We start from the raw sequence: 13,203 nt of genomic DNA, 5'->3' as shown, positions 1-13,203 counted from the left end.
AGACACATAACTCTCAGCTGACTGACCTTTGTCTGTTGTTTGATGGCAGTCCACTTCAGCTGTGCTGATGTCATTCTCACAATCAGCATTGTTGACACTTGGAGCTAAATCATCAAGAATGTCCTGTAAAAAAGGAATAAGAGGTTACTACATGCTCAGCTTTTACTGATGGCATATCAGACCAATTCCCCTGGTGGATTCAGTTCAATTCAGTTTATTTGTCATATACATTAAAGAGGACATATTATGAAAAATCCACTTCTACAGTGTTTCTGAACATATATTTGGGTAACCTGAGTGTCTGCTGACCCACAAAATGTGAAATAAACCCATCCAGTCCTTTGTTTGTGGTCTACATAAGTCTTACAACACAGAGAAAATTGCTGTTTCAAATTTGCTTTCCTTGTGATGTCACAGTGGGATTCTGGTAAAAAAAAAAATCCCCTCCCCTCCCCTGATATCTCCACCCATAGACTCCACCCCCAGCCTAGTACTAAACTTTAACGCAGGTCCGCCATTTTTATTCTCGCTACAGAGACACACATACGCCAAGTGCTAATGTTTAGTAGTCTGAATGCCTGGTGGTTCGAGCTCTGATGCACTGTCAAGGTTTTTCTGGAGAAAGTAAACAGACGGTGTGCCAGGTGGCTGGAGTCTTGTGAGATGTGTAATGCCTTTCTCTTGCAGTGGGTGGTGTAAATGTTCTGTACCAGCCAGAGCAGTGATCCAATGATTTTTTAAGCATTTTTTACAGACCTTTTTATAAGTTTAAGCTACTGTTCCATTAGTATTCTCCCTGTAAGAATGCTTTCAATAGATGCTCTGCAGAAAATGATAGATTGAGTTCTTGTGGACTTGCAGTTTTCCTTGAGACACCTGTTGTACCAGTTTGACTACCTCTTCTATGTTCAAGGACCAGGAGAAGGAGTCAGTGATCTTGATGAAGAACTTAAAGGAGTTGATCATTTCAACAGTGGTGTAAATTCAAGCAAACACTTAATTGTCAGATTTATTTTTCCTAAAATCAAAGAGAGAGGTTGCTGTGTGTTGCCATTGGTGGCTGACATTTTTATCCATCTCTCTAAAATACCTATTCAAGCAATCTTCTCTCCTGAAAAGTGACCAATCCTGCTGTGACAGATTCAAGCTGGATACACCTTCACTTACCGTGAAAGCACTAATGTTTAGGCTGATTACAGTGTGTTTAATTAGCTCATCCTTTTGATGAAGGACATTGTTTCAATGTTCCCAAGGCTTTGGGAGAAAGAAACAAGTTCATCATAACTCTACAGCATGGATGTTGCAGTTTTGTGAGGTACTTTAACTTGCTTTAATTTCCAGTGTATTTTAATATGATAGTAGGCGAGCGCTGCAAGGCAGACCACCGAGCACACAGGGGAAGGTGCAGTAAAGTACCTGGTTTTGCAGATTACTCCTGTGAAGATATTGACTCCAGGGGTCTGGAATCTGTTCATCTACTTCATCTGAGAATGTACGAGAGTTCATTTTCAAAAGGTAGCAGCCCTGAGAACCGTACCTCTGTTTCATATCCTCATACACAGTTTCTGCCCTGGAGTGGAGGAGAGAACACTTACTATTACTAAAACAAAACCAATACAAAGTATGACCCATTTTAACATTAGCTCTGCATCTTTTATCTGATCTGATTTTATCTGATACATTGAGTAAGTTTTAATAATTGTGTTTAAGTACAAAAGGACAACAATCTCCAAACCAGAAGTTGTGTCATTTGAAGTTGTTTGCCAGTGAAATGGTATAACATGGACTATGTCAGCTAAGAAAATGATTATTATGTTACACAATCCTAAATAGTGCAAAGCTATTTAGTATACTACAACACAAACTACCACATCTGCAATTCTCTATAAATGCATCTGTAAAGAAACTTTGTTACCTCTGTTCATCCCCCTCGTTCATGTCATGCAGTAAGACGTAGTACTTGAGCGTGTTGGGAATAAACCACCTCGGGTTCGTATATTCTCCACTGTGCTGAATCCTGTGCTGCTCCTGAGAGAGCTTGAGGAATTGCTCCACAGGGACTGACTCTGTGGAGGACACAACCAATAGGCCTGACAGGACCGTTAGTCAAGGAAACAACAGGAGATTAGATCCACTAATGAAGAACAGATACACTGAGCCCAGAGCGCCTATGGGAACAACAAGCTGTTTTCACCTAGACTGATAAACAATTCTATAAAATGTCCAGTGAGGATGATAATGACCACCTCACCACTAGTGATGCTGTATGTCAACACACTCCCCTTCTTCCTCATAGTCTTCTAGCAGTCGGCGTGTTGGGCTCTTCTGTGGTCATTAGCATACACTCACTCAACACTATTTTTCCCAGAGACTAAGACATAACTGATGCTACGACTGAACCAGGGGCCGCATTCACAAAACATTATTATGAAAAATCCACTTCTACAGTGTTTTTTGTACATATATTTGTATAACCTGAGTGTCTACTGACCCACAAAATGTGAAATAAACCCATCCAGTCCTTTGTTTGTGGTCTACATAAGTCTTACAACACAGAGAAAAATGCTCTGTTTCAAATGTGCTCTCCTTGTGATGTCACAGTGGGATTCTGGTAATAAAAAAAAATCCCCTCCCCTCCCCTGGTATCTCCACCCCCAGCCTAGAGCTAAACTTTAATGCAGGTCGGCCATTTTTATTCTTGCTAGTGAAGGAGTGATGTCTACGGGGAAAACTTGGGGGGGGGGGGGGCTCATTTCATTTAAAGAGACACACACCAAAACGGAGCGTTCTGAGAGAGCTGGTTTATACAGGGTCACAAACCTCCTCTGGTGCTTGATTCATGTTATATTTTGAACAAAGCACAGCACAGATGTTTCATTTAGACCATAGGGGACTGTTTGAAAAGGCGGGTAATATGTCCTCTTTCAGAAAAACAATGTCTTCTTCAGACAAAATTCATTCATTTAAACACATTTTATAAAAGCCATTAGGATTTTCAGTTTGACTAAATTTGTCAACTTATTAATAACCTTAGCAAGTCACCATTGTTTTCGGTTTAAGTCTCATGTCTCTGGTTCTCCTGAACATAAGCTAGCACATAAGACAGTTCATTTTACACTCATTTTCCATTATCCAAAGGAACTAACTAATATTAAAATATTTTCCTTTACTCGGTTATTTATTTAAGTAACTGCAATAATGTTGACAAAAGTGCTTATTTTAATAGTTAAATAACCTTTAGTCAATGATGCTACACCCAATGAACTGTATATAGCCATACTGTAGGCATAAGAGCCTGCCCTATAGCATCTGAGAAGTTCAGAAGTGCCAAAATAAAGACGTTCTTAAGAAAATAATCAGGAATTATATGTAAGAACATTCCAAAGAACTTCCTAACTTCTTTATTAAGAATCTTCCCTCAGTTTCATCTTAAGAAATGTTTGTGAATCTGGCCCCAGGACACTGTGAAATCTTTTTTATTAATTACTTTTCATGACTTTTCAGTGGCCAGTTTTTTGTTCTGTTCAAAGGATACAGGCAAGGTAGTGATTGAGGAACTCGTGTTCAGAGGCAGGCATAGACTGCAGGAAGTTCTCCCTGTAGGTTTCAAACCAGGGTGTGGTTGCTAGAAAAAAAGAAAATAAAATTAGATATTCATCAAACAAAAGTAGCCAGTATTTTAGGAAAGTTATTCAAATCAAAAATTAGAATTTATGATTTTAGTATAAAATCTAATAATTGTATCTGTAGTCCTCACTAGAGACTGATAATCACAAGGATTTCCTTACAGATATGACGGCAGATATTGTGTTTTATATCATATTATGCACTAATACTACTCAGCAAAGGTCTTTAGAGGGCTGTTTTTTGAGTAACTGAAGGAAGAAAGATCAGCATTATTATTCAATATCAACCACATGTAGTTCGTACCACTTTCTGCTCAGCTGTGATCCCTTACAACATGTGACTGTAGTCCCTGTCTAGTCTGTGAGTCATTACATATTCCATGAATACGTTTTATATCAGTGTAAATCCAAAAGAATGAAGACCAAAACATATACACACACATTCAGTTATCAATATCTCAGCAGTCGTATATGTTTGGTAGCTTTCCCATGTTTACTGAGCAAACACAACAATAATAGAAAAGATTAAACGCTGTTTTTATTATGGCCTGCCTGATGTCATTTATAAAACAGACGATTGTGTTGAGTCTCATCTGCAGCTCTATACCCTTCCATGTGGATTCAACACATCCACATGGAAGGGTATAGAGCTGCAGATGAGACTCAACACAATCGTCATAGAAAGAGCCTCAAATCAAACTCTTCTTTTAACCCCTTTGAAGTCAGTGTCCAGAGTGTAAATCTAAAATGCCTTTGACAGAGAATTGACATCTCAACCACAACTGTTTAATCAGTTCAATGCCACAGTATCTGAGAGTAAAATCATTTGGAATGTACCACTACTAAAAATGAATTGTGCGTATGGGTGGAGGTTTGTGTGTAAAATCAGTAGCTCAGCCGGCAGGGACTTGGGTTGGGAACTGGAGGGTCGCCGGTTAAAGTCTGGAAATTGGTCTGGTAGCTGGAGAGGTGCCAGTTCACTTTCTGAGCACTGCCGAGGTGCCCTTGAGCAAGACACAGAACCCCCTCCCCCCGAGGCGAGGTACACCCTGGACTATTTGCCTGTCAATCACAGGGCTGACATACAGAGACAGACAACCAGCCACACTCACATTCAAACCTATGAACAATTTAGAGTCAGCAGTTAACCTAACGAGCATGTCTTTGGACTGTGGGAGGAAGACAGAGAACCAGGAGAGAACCCACATATGAACAGGGAGAACATACAAACTCCACACAGAGAGGCTCCTGTCCACAGGAACGTCCCCGCTGTGAGGCAACAGCGCTAACCACTGCACCACCGTGTATCCCTAATACTAGTTTATATACTGAAAATGTGAATGTATACTTTGCTTTGTTGACTCACTTTCCAACAGGTCAAAAACACAGAGTTGTAACATCATGCTACTAGCAATCTTACAAAAAGAATCCACCACTTTTGGCATAGAAGGGCAACAAGTTGGGGCAGCTAATGCAAACTAGAGGGAGTGGAGCAAGGTTAGTGCAGCAGAGCTAAGGGGACATTAGATAACCTACATACCAACCAACAGACAATGATACCTGTATAGTGCTTTGAGTTGCTGAGTTCCCACAGTGTTTCTCTCCAGGCACTGTACCAAGGGTTGCTAGCTTTTACAGAGTGATCTAATAAGTAGGAGCAGAGAACCAGGAGTGATGTTAGCAAAACCCCTTTTTCTTCAAGGTCTCCATGGTATACAGTAAGAATTTACAGAAGGTCAAAGTGGACAAGGAAGAAGTTTCTTAGAGGATTGACACAGATGGACAATATCAGGCTATTTCAGTTTAACTACAAGAAATGCACACTCTGTCATTGTTAAGGCCCTGACACACCAAGGAAATCGGTGGGCTACCCATTGGCCCCCGTCTGCCTTTTTTTTTGGACGATTCAATATCGGTCGGCCTCTGTGCGGCTGGTGAGACGAATCTCTCTGATTGTGGCTGTCTATTATCATTTTCAATTTAACTACAAGAAAGGTGGACATGGGGCCTAAGACTACAGGTCATTGTAGTAATTTACAACTCAGTTTGAATTTAGTATGCAGCAGTGTTTCCCCTACCATTATTATTTGTGCATTTATTATAGCGATATGATAGTGGATAGAGTCCGTAATCAGGGAAAGAAGTCATTTAAGGATACCTTTCCGATAGAAAAGGACAGCTATCATTAAAAGTAACACATGAACACCAAGATTCCTTCAAGTGTTTGTGTCAGCGTGTGTCCCCACCCCCCCCCAACGCTGTAAACCTAGGGGAAACACTGTGCAGTATGAAAAAACAGAACAAAAAGTAATATCTTAATGTAGTGCAAAGCCAGTAGCTTTTATTCTAGTCTAATGTTCTAGGTAAAATTCAGAGTATTTCCTGACAGAGGCAAGTAAGATCGCACTACAGGACATTAAGGCACAGTAAGGCAAGAAGGGAAGGAACAACAATAGACACCCATAACTAGTCTCTCTGTATACTTCATTCTTTTTGATCTCTGATTTTGATATTTGACTTATTTAAAGGTATAATATGCAACTAAGAGGAGATGTCTAGTAGATGTCGCACCAGCCTCTAAGACCAAAACAAAACTTGTTGTTGGTGGTACCTCCTCTCTCCCTCAGCACTCCCCTCTTCATGCGCCAAATATTGTAGGACTCTTTTTGTAGGAAGTCATTACTCCAAGATCATTTGCCATAGGGTATTTCTGATTTATGACTTACGTTTAGAATGTTGCATATTATACCTTTAAAGAATAAAAAGGACTATAGGACTGTTTCCCTTAGAGAGACTGGTCATGGTTGTGTTACTGGGTCGAGTTCAAGAATGCTCTTACCTAAGATTTATCCATGCAAGTAGAAAAAAACACAAAAGGTAATTAAGTTGAAGTAATGAATAGATAAAATGGCAGTGTTTATAGTTTGTAGAAAATAACTCCAAATAGGTCACAGTGGAAACGTGATCCGATCAGCTCACGCCACACATTTACTGTAGGGCATGTGACCTGCAGATCATTCCCTGAACATATAGGAGATCAATTCAGTCTCTGGAAATATATCTATACCCATATATCTATGCCCAGCGTTTCTGAGGGCGTCACGCAGAAACATGTTGTGAAGTGTTGATATTTCATTGTGTATGGTTACTTTGTTTCAAACATGACATTTCTCCGTTTCCTCTCACCCAGTCTGTATTTAACATGCAGCTATCAGCTGGAGAGGCACCAATCCACTTACCATACACATGTGTCCATACAAATGTTACAAGTTTATATAAACTGATATAAAAGACAAGTTTTATATCACAACTAATATTGTTATTGTTGTTGTTGGTGGTAGTATGTGTGAAACTACACAAAGATGAAGAAAACCCTTACTGAAGAGTAAGAATTATACTGTTGATCTTATAGAAGGAGCAGTTACATCTCGTCTGAACGTTGTCATTGAGTGGACACTTCTTACAGTTCAGTCTGAATGTCTTCGAGGCGCGACTGAGTGAAGTGAGAATGTTTAAAGTGCACTACCATCCTTCTTGATCTGTGACGTGGATCAGCACCGTCAGTCTGATATCCAATACGTTAATTACTTTAATATCGGACCTGATACCGATAACCGTCTAGTTACAGGTGACAACAATGAGAAATGTTCCTGTCAGTAACGTAACAGTCTGCTGTTGTCCGTCGCTGCAAACTTAGACAAGCACACTAAGTTGCAGTCTGAGCTGTGTTTGAAGACATACAGTGTCTCACAAAAGTGAGTACACCCCTCACATTTCTGCAAATACTTTATTATATTTTTTCATGGGACAACAATGAAGAAATGACAATTTGCTACAATGTAAAGTAGTCAGTGTACAGCTTGTATAACAGTGTAAATTTACTGTCCCCTCAAAATAACTCAACACACAGCCATTAATGTCTAAACCACTGGCAACAAAAGTGAGTACACCCCTAAGTGAAAATGTCCAAATTGGGCCCAAAGTGTAATTATTTTGTGTGGCCACCATTATTTTCCAGCACTGCCTTAACCCTCTTGGGCATGGAGTTCACCAGAGCTTCACAGGTTGCCACTGGAATCCTCTTCCACTCCTCCATGGCGACATCACAGAGCTGGTGGATGTTAGAGACCTTGCGCTCCTCCACCTTCCGTTTGAGGACGCCCCACAGATGCTCAATAGGGTTTAGGTCTGGAGACATGCTTGGCCAGTCCATCACCTTTACCCTCGGCTTCTTTAGCAAGGCAGTCGTCGTCTTGGAGGTCTATTTGGGGTCGTTATCATGTTGGAATACTGCCCTGCGGCCCAGTTTCTGAAGGGAGGGGATCATGTTCTGCTTCAGTATGTCACAGTACATGTTGGCATTCATGGTTGCCTCAATGAACTGTAGCTCCCCAGTGCCGGCAGCACTCATGCAGCCTCAGACCATGACACTCTCACCACCATGCTTGACTGTAGGCAAGACATACTTGTCTTTGTACTCCTCACCTGGTTGCCGCCACAAACACTTGGCACCATCTGAACCAAATAAGTTTATCTTGGTCTCATCAGACAACAGGAGATTGTTTCAGTAGTCCATGTCCTTAGTCTGCTTGTCTTCAGAAAACTGTTTGCGGGCTTTCTTGTGCATCATCTTTAGAAGAGACTTCCTTCTGGGACGACAGCCATGCAGACCAATTTGATGCAGTGTGCAGCGTATGGTCTGAGCACTGACAGGCTGACCCCCCACCCCTTCAACCTCTGCAGCAATGCTGGCAGCACTCATACGTTCTATTTTCTTCAGCACGGTAAACTTCATGCACAAGCACAAGCACGCGGGTACACAATGCTGACAGCCTTCATTATAGAGAAATCCAGAGCTTCATGTCTGTATCTGACTAACATGACATAATATAAGACACAAAGTAGCTGTCATGTTCTCTGTGTTGTTCTCCGATGTGCAGACGCGGACTCGACTGTGCATCGCTTTTTTTTTTTTTCTCGAGTCCGCCTGTTTGTAAACTGAGCACGCTTCTTGATCACGTAAAGCCATAATGCATGTGCTGTATTACAATGTTATGTACAAGAGGTTACCGTGCTTAGGCACAGTTAGTCCTGGTGCAGTGTGACTTCGGGGGGAATCGCACAGCGGGGGGCCAATCGTGCTTGTGTAAGGCACGGTACGGATTGTGTAATTGAAAAATTCTGTTTACTGTCGAGGACACATTTTACTTACAGCTCGCTTGAGAAATGCTACGATAATTTAATACGTAATATTCTTGTTTTATCTTTACCCAAGGATGAAGGTTTCTCACAAATAGCTAAATATCAAAGATACTCAGACTTGAAGTTTCCTTGACATTACTGTTGTGCGACGTGTTGAAATGTATGACAAAATGTATTTGATATTTGATTGTACCTGTATCTGCAATCCTTATATAGGCATGAGGGTTTTTCTGTGAAGCATGTGTATATAACCCCAAGCATATTGTGATTACTTCGAGCTTTCCTTCAGACTGTATTGACACTCTGAAGCTTTGTTCCTTCTACTTGCAAGAAGAATTAAACTAAACAAAGACTGATTGACTCATGATCCTTTCTTTTGCATTGTTGACAGAAATTTCCAGCACAATTGCCAGTGTGACCGCGCCCTGAGTGCTCCGATCCGTACACTTCCTCAGCCCTGACTGGCTTGGAAGAGGTGAGCTTCAGGACGGTACAGTTAATGCACGAGGGTCTAGCACGAGGGCCAGCACGGGTACACAACATGGACTTTATTATGGAGAAATCCCACAGTGTTCTGTCTGTATCTGACTAACATGACTCAGAATAAGACACAAAGTCAGTAAAGTAGCGCTCATGTTCTCTGTGTTGTTCTCCGAAGTGCAGATGCTGACAGTGCATCCCTTTTATTTTTGAGTCCGCCTGTCTTGTAAACTAAGCAGGCTTCATAATTACATAAATCCATTGATGTGTTGTATTAGGACGTTATGTACAAAAGGTAACCGTGCCCAGGCCATGTTAGTCCTGGAGCAGTGTGAGTGCTGCCTTAATGTCCTTAGCACTTTGGATTTTGGATATTGGAGCTTCAACATCTTGACTGCATATGTATCTATATATCTGTATAACAATAAATACATTTCTATATCTATCCATGAATGGATGGATGAATGGAAGTCTACAAATGCATATCGACCTTATAAATCTCTCGACCTTACCACTAAAGTTGAGGTTATAGTCTCCTGCTGTTATCACATGGGACACAGCACCCTCTTGTGGCTGGCAAGATAACACCACTTCATTGAGCATCCGTCGCTGTGCGGGGCTGAGAGCAGATGATGCTGTGTTTGGACTCGTTGCCACATTGTTGACACAAATGCGCAAGTTTTTCACAACCTGCATCTGGTTGTTGGGGTCCCGGATGTGACCTAGAGAAGAAGACAGAAAACAACTTTAGGTATATGACTGCAGTCAGAATGTCATTATAAACCATTACAAAAGTAAATACACAACAGTTGTGTTGAGACTTGTACCAAAGACATATTTTGGAGCTGTTAGCCTCCCTGTGACCACAACCTGTTTACAGTCTAACTGAATCTAAGTTGTTTGTCTTAAAAGAAGGAATATTATCAACAATCTGTTGTGTGTTGCTTTGCAGCAAAACTAAATCGCCCTTCACGGACGAACAAAGTTGAAGATGAAGGTGACTAACAACTTAAAAATCATCACTTTTGAGTATCAAGAGCACTGATGAGACTGTGAAATGAAGAATTCTATGATCGGATGTTGTTCGTGGGCAGCTGTGGCTCAGTGGTAGAGTCAATCATCTCTCAACCAGAGGGTTGGGGGTTCGATCCCCGGCTCCTGCAACAACATGTCTGATGTGTCCTTGGGCAAGACACTTAAACCCCTGCTTCGTCAGCGGCATATGAATGTCGCAGGGGCCTCTACTACCCACTGATATGTAATAGGTCTGTAGCTTCAGTACCACAGTCATTTAAAGTAGCGGTAATCAAACCTCTACTCAAAAAACCTACTCTAGATCCAGGAACTATAGGCCTATGTCCAACCTTCCTTTTATCTCAAAGATCCTGGAGAAAGTGGTAGCTAATCAGCTGTGTGACTTTCTCCATGACAACAGTTTATTTAAGGAGTTTCATTCAGGATTTAGCACATAGCACTGAGACTGTACTAGTTAAAGTTACAAATGATCTACTTCTAGCTTCAGACAGGGGACTTCTCTCTGTGCTCGTCTTGTTAGATCTTAGTGCTGCTTTTGACACTATTGACCATCAGATCCTATTACACAGACTAGAACATTTACTTGGAATTACAGGGACTGCTTTAAGTTGGTTTGAATCCTATTTATCAGTTCGATCTCAGTACATGTTAATGATAAGTCCTCTACGTACACCAAAGTTAGCCATGGAGTGCCACAAGGTTCAGTACTTGGACCAATTGTCTTTACATTATATATGCTTCCTCTGGGAAATATTATGAGGAAACACTCCATACAGTTTCATTGTTATGCAGATGATACTCAGCTTTACATGTCAATGAAGCCTGATGGCACCAGTCAGTTATGTAAACTAGAAATGTACCTGTTAGGTGGGGTTTGTTTCTAATGTATAAATCCAATGAAGAAATCGTGAAACAGACTGGAGATTATAACACCATTTAATCGGCCGAGGTCAGACAACTTCATCAAACAAGCATGCTTCCAAATCACTTGACTGACAAAGTGCTGACCATCGCTGACCCATGCTGACCAAGATCTCACAATCATTGACAATCATTGACAAAGTGGCCATCATGGGCAAAATGGCAAAATGGCAAAGTCTTCATCACACAGTGTTGCTTATATTCTGCTAGAAGGTACAGCCCACAAATTCCTTTCCATTTGGGTACATCACTATAAAACAATAAAGATGACATGTCACTGATTTGTATACGTAACAGATGTAGACTCTCTGTCTAGCAAACAGTTGCTGACAACATATAGTTGGCTCCTATCCATTTATAGATCTGCTACTACTTAGGTGCTTCACCCATATAAGGTTAACGCTTCACAGACCCAAAAGTAGAATGTGAATTACAGTACCTTAAGGACGTTAGGACCTGGATGACCAGAAATTTCTTGCTACTTAACTCAGAGAAGACTGAAGTTATTGTGCTCTCGAGATAACACTTGTTATGAGCTGACGCTATACAAATAAAGATTGATTGATTGATTTTTTTCTCTAGTCCCTCAATTTAACAACTTTTCTACGTAAGGGGATGAGCCAGCCGGCCTTCCCGTCCATGTAAACACGCTGTAGATAGGGCTCGGACAACATTACAGACAGTGGGACTCAGGTGTCACACTCATTGTAGACAGTCATGACTCACAGAGTTATTTTACTTGACTGTAAAATCGCATATTCGTCCTTTAAGGAGCAACAACAACACTTTGATAGTAACTGTTTAAAGCTAAATGACTTCTCAGACAGTACAGGTGACTCTTACACAACCCTTTACCTCATGTGCACTGCAAGTTTGGCCACTTGAAGGATAGATTTCACATTACAAAAGCTACCTCACGTAACTGAACCCCTGCTCCTATCATCCAGTTGAAATAATCTGTGACTGGGACCAAACAGTTCAGTTGCTATGTCCTCTGGTGAAAGGGGGCATAACGTCACATCAAACTGAATTTTCCTTTTCCTTAGTAAAAAACAGCTTGCAAGTTTTGCTTTTGTACAAAGCACAGTTTTGCTTTTGTACAAAACACACAATGTATTATGACATGTTTGAATTTATTTGCCTTTCTTGACATAGCAGATCATGGTATATGACTGCTGCACAACCGGTCATGGACCTGGTAAATGGCCATCAGCTTGTATAGCCATTTTCTAGTCTTCTGACAACTCAAAGTGCTCTTACACCGCAGGTCACACCTAAACATTCACACACTGCTGGTAGAGGCTGCTGTGTAAAGAAACCATCAGAAGTAGCTAATTCCATTCATACACACGCCACCAATAAAGCAGTGGGAGCAACTTTGGGTTAAGTGTCTTGCCCAAGGACACATCAGACATTAGAGGAGTTTGGGATCGAACCCCGACCTTCAGGATGTGAGGTGACCAACTCTACCAACTGAGCCACAGCCGCCCGTCATCACTATGTTGATGCCTAAACAAATATATATTTCTGTAAAATGTGAATCTTTGTACTTGCTTGTTAAGGCAAAATGGCCACATTGTCAGTGATGGCAAAAAAAAGTATCTACTTTCGTAATGATTTATTGATAGAAGTGACTGCTACGTAAATACTGGTTAATTCTTTCATACATGCTACCGCTTACTTTTTCCTTTCAATATTCTGTATTAAGTCAGCATTAAATAGTTATCACAATTAATTCAGGTCTGAAATTGCATGAATTTCTTTATTGCAATAAATGTCTGCTATTTTGTCCCTTACGGCTCTCCGTAGATAGAGGAGGTAGGTCCTCAGTGTCTCCCTGTAGTCTCAGTGATGTAAAAGAAGGACACTGCTGCATCTTTGAATGTCTCATTTCACTTTAACAAACTCTCAGACAGCTCAGCTGACGAGTCCAAAGTAA

The 13,203-nt window shown here is 40.9% G+C and overlaps 1 protein-coding gene across 1 annotated transcript in view; it reads right to left on the bottom strand.

Moving 5' to 3' along the window:
• Window positions 1-13,203, bottom strand: part of trappc8 (trafficking protein particle complex subunit 8) — a 46,151-nt gene that overhangs the window by 30,549 nt on the left and 2,399 nt on the right. The window contains exons 2-6 of the mRNA XM_020646918.3: window positions 9,821-10,030; window positions 3,536-3,625; window positions 1,916-2,090; window positions 1,417-1,570; window positions 27-123 (exon numbers count right to left, since the gene is read on the bottom strand). Coding sequence (XP_020502574.2) covers window positions 27-123; window positions 1,417-1,570; window positions 1,916-2,090; window positions 3,536-3,625; window positions 9,821-10,030 — 726 coding nt within the window. The remainder of the gene's footprint in view (window positions 1-26; window positions 124-1,416; window positions 1,571-1,915; window positions 2,091-3,535; window positions 3,626-9,820; window positions 10,031-13,203) is intronic.

Source organism: Labrus bergylta, chromosome 6, assembly GCF_963930695.1.
Source record: "Labrus bergylta chromosome 6, fLabBer1.1, whole genome shotgun sequence".
NCBI classification, from domain to species: domain Eukaryota; kingdom Metazoa; phylum Chordata; class Actinopteri; order Labriformes; family Labridae; genus Labrus; species Labrus bergylta.
This window is presented reverse-complemented; position numbering and strand designations above follow the sequence as displayed.